Source organism: Hemicordylus capensis, chromosome 2 (genome assembly GCF_027244095.1).
Source record: "Hemicordylus capensis ecotype Gifberg chromosome 2, rHemCap1.1.pri, whole genome shotgun sequence".
In the NCBI taxonomy this organism is placed as follows: domain Eukaryota; kingdom Metazoa; phylum Chordata; class Lepidosauria; order Squamata; family Cordylidae; genus Hemicordylus; species Hemicordylus capensis.
In genome coordinates this window covers 251,843,212-251,854,974 of record NC_069658.1, presented here as the reverse complement: position 1 = coordinate 251,854,974, position 11,763 = coordinate 251,843,212, and the positions used below count along the sequence as shown (strand labels likewise).

The window sequence follows — 11,763 nt, the reverse complement described above, 5'->3', positions numbered from 1 at the left end:
AACCCAGAGACCAATCTGGCTGCCGCGTTCTGTATGAATTGTAGTTTCCGAACTATGTACATAGGTAGTCAAGCCTAGAGGTTAACAGCATATGTACCACCGTTTTAAGGTCATTTGTTTTATTAATCAACCTCATGTGGAGAGTAACCCCAGTAGGGCCTGTGGAGTAGATCTGGCTGCCTGCAACAAGACTGGAGACAGATGTACTCAGAAACAGGAGCCGGTTTGGGGGGTTTCCCTGCAGGGCAATCTCTGCTCCCTTCAGCTCCACCTCTATACCTGCTCCTGGCTCTGCAGTGTGAAATCTGAAGGAAACATGGAGGGCCAAGGTTGGTGGCAAATTATCTGCTTCTCCCACCTCCAAGCAGCTGGAACTGTTACCGGATAAAAAGGATGCTAAGTGCTTTATTACCCCAACCCCCATTCATATCTTGGGGGAGAGCTGTACATGTGTTGCAATTAATGTCGTGCAATATACACTCCACTCTTCAGCGGCCTCAGGGGGAGAGTGTCAGGGTTGCTTTCATACCCACCCAAAAGAAAGGGAGGAGGGTCTCTCCTGAGAACGAGGCTTTGAAGAAGGTGTAGATTAGGGCATCTGAGTCAGCATCCAAAAAGGCCAACTGCCCCTCAGCACAGTTTAGGGTCACATGGATTCTCTTAGGCTCCCCACTCAGGTGCAGAGGAACGTCAGCAGGGGAATCGAGTGCCTGGTACCCACCACCCCACTTCATCACAGCCCAGACCCCTTCCTCAGGTCCCCATCTGAAACGGCCCTTTCTCTTCACAGACTTCCTGGCAACCCCCACAGCCCAATCTCCCTCACTTCCCACACTGACTTCCCAGCAATGTCTCCCAGCTGTGAATCCCTCACACCCCAGCACAAAACAGAAATTGCTGAATCTCTCAGGATTGTTGGGCAGATCTTGCCATTTCTCTCCCCATCTCACACTTTTACGATCCTCAGCCAGGATGAGTTGGGGATAAGCTGTATCTGGATCCAAAGTGACATCATCTGTTGGGAATTGGAGAGGAAGGATGAGAAACAAAACAGAGTCAGCTGGGAGACTGACTTCACACCCAAATATATTGAGCTGCTTTTGTATGTGGAATAATCATTGTTTTGATCTCCATAATAAATACATGGGGAGTCTATAACCTCATCACAGGAATTACTTGCCTAACAAGATCAGTTAGCTTTCCATGTGCTGCATTTGCAGGGCCAGATCCAGGCTGAGAAGGGTCCATGGGCAAGAGGCGCTCAGTGGCTCCTCTCCTCCTCCTGGCCACTGCTGCTGCTGCCACCCCCTCACTCGCCTCTTCCTCTGGACCTCATCCAGCATCATCTCTCAGAGGGCATGGAAGAGGCAAGTGGAGCTTTCTATTTCTTCTTTTCAAACTGCTCACTCAAAAAGGGAAGGAAGTTGAACAGGCAGCAGAGATTGACAATGGGCCCCAGCTAGTGCCTGATAATGTCAGCCCCAGGGTTGCTGACCATATAGCATCCCAATTTGGGATTTTTTTTCCTTATTCCAGGCCATTTCTACCATTCAACAGAGACCCTAGCTGAAACCCTAGGTAGAGCTAGAAGCAGGCAAGTTAAGGATAGAGGACATTCCCTCCTCGTGTAATCATGGCCCAGGGCTTCAGTTTTTTATTGGAAGTATTTATATCCTGCTTCTCTTGCCATTCAAGGCAACTCAAAAAGGCAAAGACGCCTATACGAGTATGTTTGTGACTGGCTCCTTGCTGTGTCACTTTCCCTCTCTGACCAGGGGGTTGGACTAGAAGAACTCCAGGATTCCTTCTAACTCTAGAATTCTATTATTCCTAATGAAATTAGCAGAGAGAGAGGGGAATCCATGAGAGGAGAGGTTTCCTACTTCCCATTCAAACTGGCCATTCATGAATTCAAGGGAGAATCCAGGTGCTGTAATTCTGGTGAGCAGAAAGCTTAGTTATGCCCCCTGCCACACCCCCTGTAAGGTCTATTACCAGTCTGGACCTTACAGGGGGTGTGGTAGGGCCAAAACTGCGCTCTTGTCCAAGTGTTCCCTGCTACATAAACCAAAGCAGGAAGAAGCTGACCATCAGGAGGTGCACCACAGATTCTGCATCTTGGTTCACAAGGCAGTTCCCACTGTTGCAACACTAGCCTAGAAAGCAAGCTTCCCATATACTACTTAGCACAATGTCCTTCTGTTTGCACACATGCAGGTTTCGTTGGGATGCCAGCCATTCTTGGAAAGTAAGGGGAGGATGTACCATTGCCAACTGGAACCTCTTCTGAACCAGGGTTAGGAAAATGCAGCTGCCCCAATCCAGTAATAATCAACCAGCAGCTTCAGATTTGCCATCTTTGAAGAGAGTTGAATTGGAAGACGAGGAAACACTATGGGCAGTAGTGGCCAGTGCAGAGGTGGCAAGGGAGGGCTAAACGCTGCTGCTCATTCTTGATCTCTTCTCATAGGCTGCTGCATTCTTGTCTTGTCTCAAGTGTTGTGGGATTAATCCTTAGCACACGGGTTGGTTATCTGCTGGGGAGAAACATTTGAGGACAGTGTTGCCTTCAGGCCCTGCTTCTTATCCTCCCAGAAGCATCCAGCTGTCCACAGTTGGACCAGACAGACCTTGTACCTGACCCAGCTGCCAGGATCTTAAGTTCCCTGCTTATATTGCTTGTGAGCTTAACTGGGAATAAAGATACAGAAGGGAAGGGCATCAAACCAATAAATATTTAGAACTAGAGAAAGAAAATATACACAGGCATGGACATCTTCCTGCATTCTTCTTTCCCTCTACTTCTAATTGATGGCTCCAGAGCCTCCAAGGCAGAACTTTGAAAACATGAAATAAAAGCAGACAACTTTTTGACAAGTCCCCATCCCTCCTGTGAATGTTTTCTATAATCTGACCCCACAACTTACCTTGCGGCAGCTGAAATCCAAAGAGTAGATTATCTGGGGAAGGGAATAGAGATTATGCATCACCACATTGTACTTCTATTAAATGAGAGTTAATGCAGGCGTTACATTTTCCTTGTGGTGTTTAACCAAAGACAAGCTTCAAAAAAGGCAATATGCCATGCCATGTGAAAGTGACATGTTAAGTCTCCCGCTTCCCACCTCAGCTATCTTTGTGATGGATTCTGCGATGATCTAGCATGCTCATGTTCTCTCATTTCTGTAGTTCTTTTAAATTCTGGAATCCCCTCGGGATGTTTGAGCAGTGACACCATTTTGGAAAAGGGCAGAAACTACATAAGAGATTAGAGAACTCGCCCCCTGAACCAGCTATGCATCACGGGCTATCTTACGGGGAAAGAGGGTGGTAAATCCACTTAGAATCCCTTTCTCCATCAAACCTTATTTTATAATTAAGAATGTGGAAACACTTTTAAACAATCCATCTCAATTACCATGTCTGTTCATAACCATGTGATAAGCGTAAGAACTGCATTAGCTTTCAGTAAATGCTGAAACAAATCTGGGAGATGTGGGGGGGGGTTCCTCTCTCAAGTCTAGTGTGTCTCCAGATATTTAAACTTGTTTTCTCCCAATGGAATTCTATTGGATTGAAAACACTAAGAGGAAAATCTGGCAAATTGACACATAAGTGTATGGTCTTAGGAATTTGCAGCCCAATCTAAACATTGTGATTACTGAGTGGGACTGATTTTTTAAGCTGTATGCTAAGGCCTGGGGTCCAAAGGCCCCAATCAAGCTAAAGGTAATTGGGATAAAGCTCCACAGAAACCATGAAATTAACTTTAGATTAGTCAGAACAACTATCTTCCTTTCATTTCAATGACACTTAGTCATTTTGGTCAGTCTTATAGAAAAGATAAGGGAAGAGAGATGCCTTAGAGGAAAGATGGCGCGTCCACCAAGGGAGAATGCCCTGAAGAATCAAGTTCCCAATGCCTACATTTTCTTTTAATGTGTGAGGGTGATACTTGTTTTTTACCCCTGCTAAGTGGGCAAAGAGGCACCTTTTTAACATGGTGATTCTTATGTATGTATGTATGTATTTATTTATTTATTGTTAAATTTATATAGCGCCTTTCATTAAAATAATAAGGCGGTTCACATAGAAATAGTTAAAACAAGATTATAAAAGTCACACAATTAACATATGCTAAAATATAAAAACAGATCTAATAAAAAAAATTAAAATACATACATAAAAATACACAATATACAAAGAAGCAGCAATGGAGACAATCACATAAAAGCCTGCATAAAAAGCCAAGTCTTCACATGTTTTCTAAAAGCCATGATGGAGACCAAGGAGCAAATAGCCACTGGGAGAGCATTCCAAAGTCTGGAGGCAGCAACAGAGAAGGCCCTGTCCTGTGTGCATGACAACCGAGCCTCCCTCATTGTCGGCACCTGGAGCAGGGCCCCCTCAGATGACCTCGTCAAGCGGGCAGCAACCCTTGGGAGCAGGCGGTCCCTCAGGTATCCCGGGCCCAAACGGTTAAGGGCTTTAAAGGTCAAAACCAGTACCTTGAATTGGACCCGGAAACAAACTGGTAGCCAGCACAGCTCTTTCAAAAGGGGTGTGATATGCTCCCAGCAGGCAGCTCCAGACAAAACCCTGGCTGCCGCATTTTGCACTAGCTGCAGTTTCCGGATATTCTTCAAGGGCAGCCCCACGTAGAGCACGTTACAGTAATCCACCACTGAGCTCTTTATTGAGCAGGGAGAGAGTAACTGGCCCTATCCACCCCCCAGCACAGTACTTCTAGTGACTGTTGCTGGTGCCTGTCTTATGTTTCTTTCTAGATTGTGAGACCTTTGGGGACAGGGAGCCACCTTCTCTCTCTCTCTCTCTCTCTGCAAAACCGCATTGGAAACTTTTGTTGAAAAGCAGTATATACATATTTTGTTGTTTATGCATGCCTCCATCATAAATTATGCAGACCTTGAAGCACCGATGAGCTAAACATGATTAGAGATAATAAAATGAAGAATAACTTCAAAAAATTCCAGAGAATGAACTGCTGAGCCCAGGGCCCTTTCCACAGCAAACCAAAGTTGTTTCATCCACTGGCACTGAAGTTCCCAGTGGCCCTTCTAATATTAGGAGTGGACGTGTAAGGCTCTAGGTCACATCTGGACCAAGGTAATATCCATAGAAGATTTTTGCAACTATTCTTCTTTACCTCTGAACTGCTTCATGGCTTTCTCCAGAAAGGTGTTTCTATCACCAAAGTCCCAGATCCTCTGCTTCACTGACTGAGGAAAAGCCACAGGATTCTCAAATCTCTCTTTCTCCCTGCACCTGGAGAGAAACATAACAGCAGGAAGTTGCAATTGGGGTGGGGCGTAAGGGGACTATATAGAGCAGTAATCGTAATGTTCAGCACAGCACAATTGCCAATTGAGAGGTCAACCAAGCCATTGATTAGTTCTCCAAGAAGGCATTAGGCCTCCTACAGATTCATAAGCAGGTGCTAAACCTAAACTCCTACATATAGATTTAGAAACATATAGTTTCTCTCCAATATTCAATAACCAGAACAAGTGAAAAACCAAATCAAAGTAAAATAAATAGCAAAGTTTCAGATAAAGAGGAAGGCACATCCAGAAGGTGGTACTACTAGTAAGGCATTTCACTTCTGCAATCAGATGGAATTCAAGTTATAGTCCCATACAGCAATAAAATATAGAGCTATATTTTGCAGGAGAATTCTGCCATGTCCACATCCACAAAAAGATCCCACACTATGTTTATTCAGAAGAGGAAATGCTTACTCCATATGCTTGTAAATTAGCAAAAATCTTGCTTTTAAAATTGGCTCTTTGATCTGTCATTTCCTGTTTTTTCATGGCTTCGGCATGAATGAAAACTGATGTGGAATGAGCGATTTCTGTTTCTTTTTGCCACTAACCTTCTGATTAGCCATATCACCTATGTTGTCAGAGTAATATCACAATTTAATCTTCAATTTATGTTTGTTTATTCATGCAATTATGTTTTTTGAAGAAGCAATGTTTTTATTTGTGCTCTCATCTTAATCAAAGAAATATGAGATTGTTTAAAAAGAAATTAAAGGCAGAACTCTAGGGTTGTTGTTTTCTTTAAAGTAAGAGGGTGAAGCAGCCACAATGGAGAGATTTGAAACATGAAAATGAGTATCAACAGCTGTGCCATCAACTGCTCCACAGAACATTCCTCCTGCCAAGTGACTTGAGTTAACTTAAATACAAGTTACCTTAAATGAAAATGAAGTACCAATCTGTCCAGCAAGACTGTTATAGCGTTACTGAAGCTTTTCAGCAACCTTCTTCCTTGTGGCTTCTGCCTCTGCAGTTAGTTTCTATGCACTTGGGTTCTCCCTCATTACTATTTGTCTTTTCTTTCTTCAAGTTCTGTACATACTATCCAGACCCTTCAAAGAATCAGGTGGTGAAATGCACGGGATCTACTTACCTCCTCAAGGTGCTTCTAACATCCTGGAAGGAAAGAAGGAAAAGAAAGACGAGGAAACTCAGTGTCTGCCTTAGTGTGAAGAAAGTTTTTATGATAATGAAGTCAGCAGGCAGAGTGGATCAATTTAAAAATCTCAACCAGTTGAAGCAGATAAGTGCATATATTGACCAAAACAAAATGCTCCTCTAAAATGTGCAGGGTAACATCTTCTATTTGGGCCCAATTCCCTGTTGTCCTGAAGAGCGCATGGCCATGTGTCTGCTTATATGGAACTGCAAACTGTTCTTTCATAAGCCCTGACCCTGAATATGTAGGGACAGAGATGCCCTGTGGTGGGCATTATTGGATGCCGTTTCAACAGTCTCTGCTGTCATAGTTGAAAACTGTCAGAGTTCTGAATTGCCTGCTCAGTTTCACCCTGCCCTGTCCTCTCCTCCTCCCAGTTACCCGAGACTGGGAGGGGCCAGGAGGCAGATTACGCAAGGTCCTATTTGCTCCAGACGGAGCACCAACCCAGCAGTCTCAGCACGGGCCTTCTGTGTAAATTCCAGGCATATGTGTGTGTTCCCAACCCTAACCCTATTCTTTAGTTTCCCTTGAGGTGCCCTTGGCACCAGGGATTGTGGAAGTTGCAGTTCTTTAAGGGACACAGCCATGGTTTCCTACAAAGCTTAGTGCTCCATATGGAGCAGAGAGGACATTGCATATGTTGTCTCCTGGTCCCCACCCAGTCCTAGGTAACAGAGGGGCAGGAGGAGGGGGAACAGCAGGGTGCGGTCCGATAAAAATGTCAGAATTCAGACATGAAACTGAACCAGCAGCCACAAGGGGCAATGTCAGCTCCTCCCAGGAAACCCAGTCTGGGCCGGGTCATGTCAGATAGGAATTCCCACATTTCTGGGCTGTGCAAAGGCCTAACCAATGCACAGCGGCTTAAGTCCCACAAGTACCATCTTGGCTGGCAATGCTTTCTGCAACAGAGATCATATCTGAAAATGACAGGAAGATAAAGATGGAAAACAGGTTGGCAAGAACATTGGCTAGATTCTCCATAAAGACTGAGGGCCTGAAGGATGGAGATGCCAACTTAAACTGCTAGTGCACAAGCAACCCTCTAGTTCAGAACAGTTCACCCACAGCTTAGTATACCAGCCTATTTTACTTCATTTCTCCTGAACATAACAGAAAATATGAGACCTGTTAATATGATGTTAACAGCAACATTATAAACAGGACCCCTTCATTTCTTGTATGGATGGATGTATGGAGGCACTCAAGAATTTGGAACCAGCCCTCTCCTAGGAGAAGGAGTCTGGCCTCTTTCTGCCACTGTCTTACCTGCAGAAGCTCACTTGCTGACTGTTCACACTTCTCTTCCATCTCCTGTATAACTTTATCAAGAGAAGAGAGCTCCTCTGAGAGTTTTTCCATATATTCATCCCTTCTCCTTGCAGTCTCCTCCTCCATTTCTTCTATCTGGGTCAACAGGAGTGTCTCTTGCTCTTCCAGAAACTGGTGGAGTTGTCTGAATTCAGCCACTGCCTTTTGCCTCTCCGCTACTATTTGCTTCTGTAGTTGGGAAGAGGAGAAAATCAGGCAATGAGTGTTTGCAGAGTCAAGATGTAGGTGATGGCCATTCCTATAGAATGGTCATCGCACTTTTGACAGTCCAGGATATTAATGACCTAACCAAGAGTTTTGAAGATACTTCCAAGGGCCTGCCCTTAAAATGGCCTCTCAGGAAAAGGAGAACAGGGGATCCCCATAATGGACAGTCTGAAAAGAAGGACTGCCTCTCGGCTTTTGATGATGCTTTCGCTATTTTGTCTTCAGTTTTTCTACTTATCAAGTCTGATACTTTTTTTTGTTGAGAATACTTACAAACAATTTTTGGCTTTCCTTTTCTGCATCAGCTTTACATGTCAGAATTCTCTGTCTTCCCTTCTTCAAAAGCTTCAAAAAGCTCCAGAACTTATCCTGAATAGAAAATATAAAGGTCCAATTTGGTTCCTTCTTGAGAATTTTGGATGTGCCATCTGACCCCACCCTACCGTTTAATCTTTGGATGTTTTCTGCTGTGCTGTAGTTTTGGAGTGCTTTATTGTGACATAATGATCCTACTTATATACAATTCCATTAACAAAAAGGCTTTCAATTTAAGACATTGTGTAAAGGGCTTTCAATGTTCATTCAAACTCCAAAATGCCAAGAATGTGAAGCCATTATGGGCCACTGCCTCAACAGACATGTCCTTTGGGGAATATGGATGTGGCCTGCTATCCTATTCTGTGCTTAGAGCCAGCTTCACCACTACCTTGGAGCTGGATGGTTGTCATCAGAAAAGTGGTTGACCTACATCCCAGACTGTGGCAATCCTGCACTGAGCAGAGGCTTGGACTAGACCAGTGATTCCCAACCTGGGAACCTCCAGAGGTTGCTGAACTACTACTCCCAGCATCCGCAGACTGACTTCAAACACTTAAATAAGCCATTTCTTTTCTTCTTTACCTCAGAGTTGACATGGATCATCCTCATACCCACCTTGCCTACACTGCCAAAAGTGCAGAGCCATTTTCTAACAATAAGCCACAGTACCTACTGCCCCCTGGTTTCTGGTTATAATGGTAGAATGCAAAATGTCTGTCTCACCCTTATCATCAGGCCCCTGCAGTGGCCTATAATTTGTACTTATATTTATTGTAAGCCACCTTAGGCCCTCTAAATAAAGTGGAAAGGCAGAATAGAGTGATAGTAAACAAATAAACTTCAAAGGTTTCACTGAGAAATAGAGACAAACAACTTTTAAAGTATTTCTGATTCCTGGGCACCCCAGCCTGCCCAGCATGGAGATGGGTGCAATCACACTTACAGCATTTGCATCCTTAGATTAATATCCTAAGCATAAAGACTGGGGACAGGCAGATGAGAGAGGTGCTGGGGCTTCCAGAACTGCACTGAATGTACAGCCGGGTTGTATGTGAAGATCTGAACAGGGCTTGAGTCTGTATCCCATTAAAGCAGGATGAATAGGTGTGCCTGCACACTTCCCAAAATGGGGAACTCAAGAGATACCACCTCACCTGACCACACAGGTGAAGTCCTTCAGGTGAATTCCTTCTAAGGACTTTGTCTACATTAGAGCATGCAAACCCTTTTCCTCCCATGGGATTTGGCACCGGAAGACTTCTCCCAGGTTTCCTGGCGGACGCTGGAGCTAAGGCTGGTTTAGTCCACCTCCTCCACGCTTGAGTCAACTTCCCCATTAACCCTGTCCTGCCACTTCCCAAATACACACAGGTTGTTAAATGAGAAGTCCTTACCTGGTACTCCTGGGCAGCCTCCGGGACAGGAACCACATTGTGAGCTCGGTGCTCCTTGGATCGGTCGCACACCACGCAGATGGGGGCTTCGTCCTCCTTGCAGAAGAGGTTCAGGGGCTCCTGGTGCCCCTCGCAGACTCTCCAGCCTCCCAATTGCTGCTTCAACTGCACATTCAGCTCTTTGGCTATTGCAACCATGTTGGCCAGCTGCCTGTTCGGCTTCACGTTCCTCGGCTGAAAGCTCTCTCGGCACTGAGGACAGGCCGTGACTGTGGGCGGCTCCCCCCAGCACTGAGCAATGCAGGCTTGGCAGAAATTGTGCCCGCAGTCCAGAGTCACGGGATCAGTGAAGAAGTCCAGGCAGACGGGGCAAGTGGCTTCATCCTGGAGTTGCCTCCCCACGCTGAGAGCGACGGCCATCGCGCCAACGCCACAGGCTGAGTTTCGTTTCCCTGCCAGCCCCTCCCGCCCAGGCGGGGCTTAGCTGCCAGCAGAAGTCGGGCGTTGCTCTTCCTACAAGCGCTGGAGAGGAACAGGCTGAGACGCTGGGGACCAATAGAGGAAAGCGGGCGGGGCAGCGGAGGGGTTTCTGCCAGGAATGTGGCGTGCTGCTGGGGCTGTGAATGGACGCCGCAGTGTAAGTTTGTCTCTGTTGTCAGCAGCAGTACTGCTGCTGAGAAAGGCGCTGAAGGGAAGAAGACACATGCATTGCGTGCTAACAGCTCAGTACAGCTAGCATCCTTTTGATGGGGTCTGAGGCGGGAAGAGCCAAGCCTCTCAGCTGTTCTCCCTGGTGGGCGGGGCCTCTGCTAAGGAGAGAGCAAGGAGGCTGCTGTGCCTTTCATAGCTGTGTCAGCCAACATCAAATCTTCTTTTCCCTCCCGCTCCTCAGTTTTTCCATTGTCCACTGCCCAGTTTGTTGGAAGAGCCCCTCCCCAAGCACCTGGCATGGTTATCTGATTAGAGGTGGTTTGAGACAAGAAAACTATTGCTTGCTTGCTTTTTTTGGCTATATGTATGTTGTTTGAATATTTAAACTTTAAACCACCTTGAGTCACTTGTCAGAAAGGCAGTACCATATTTACCCAAATTTAAGACAAGATTTCCTCCAGTTAAATACGGGGCGGGGTGGGGGACACACACCTAGATTTGGCATCTTCTTTCTTTTGGGTAAATACAGGTATAACCTGTTTTTAATATCTATCTTTCATGTCATCACCTTCCATTCAGAGTTGCTTTCTACTTGGGTAAATACAGTCTATCAATGACACAAACAAACCAAATCTCCAACTTCCTCTCTACTTTAGGAAGATGGGTGTCCATTGGAGAAAGGGCCTTTTCTGTGGGGCGCCCTCTCTGGAATCTCCTCTCTTGAGAGGCTCCACATGTGTCTTTATTGTTGTAATTTAGGTGCAGGCTAAGATGTTGAAAGGCATCATTTCATACTGTGTGGGAGATGGCAATAGTAAACATCTCCTGTGATTTTCTCAGGGCTTTGTGGTTGCCAGGAGTCAAAACCAAGTGTCAATGTCAGTGTCGACGACCCTTTAGGGAACAGTGACCATAGTGCCATCAAATTCAGCATACATGCAGGAAGAGAATCACCAAGGAAGTGTAACAAAGAGATTTTGAATTTCAGAAGAGGAAACTTCTCCAAAATGAGGAAAATGGTGAACTGAAAGGGAAAATCAGGAGAGTCACTTCGCTCCAGAGTGCATGGAGTTTACTCAAAACCACAATACTAGAAGCCCAGTTACACTGTATACCCCAAAGAAGGAAAGGTATCACTAAGTCCAGGAGGATGCCAGCATGGCTAATGGGTACTGTCAAAGAAGCCATAAAAGGGAAGAAGACTTCCTTCCAAAATTGGAAGGCCTATCCAAATGAAAAGAACAGAACGGAACACAAACTCTGGCAAAAGAAATGCAAGGTGACAATATGGGAGGCAAAAAGAGTTTGAGGAACATTTAGCCAAAAGTATCAAGGGGAATAACACAAACTTCTT

The 11,763-nt window shown here is 45.3% G+C and overlaps 1 protein-coding gene across 1 annotated transcript in view; it reads right to left on the bottom strand.

The window, feature by feature from the left end:
* Positions 1-385: 385 nt before the first annotated feature.
* The window catches only part of LOC128343940 (uncharacterized), a 40,078-nt gene continuing 28,700 nt past the window's right edge, over positions 386-11,763 (bottom strand). The window contains exons 8-14 of the mRNA XM_053293376.1: positions 9,519-10,237; positions 8,320-8,415; positions 7,777-8,007; positions 6,439-6,461; positions 5,168-5,286; positions 2,928-2,960; positions 386-1,015 (exon numbers count right to left, since the gene is read on the bottom strand). Coding sequence (XP_053149351.1) covers positions 498-1,015; positions 2,928-2,960; positions 5,168-5,286; positions 6,439-6,461; positions 7,777-8,007; positions 8,320-8,415; positions 9,519-10,237 — 1,739 coding nt within the window. The 3' untranslated portion in view covers positions 386-497. The remainder of the gene's footprint in view (positions 1,016-2,927; positions 2,961-5,167; positions 5,287-6,438; positions 6,462-7,776; positions 8,008-8,319; positions 8,416-9,518; positions 10,238-11,763) is intronic.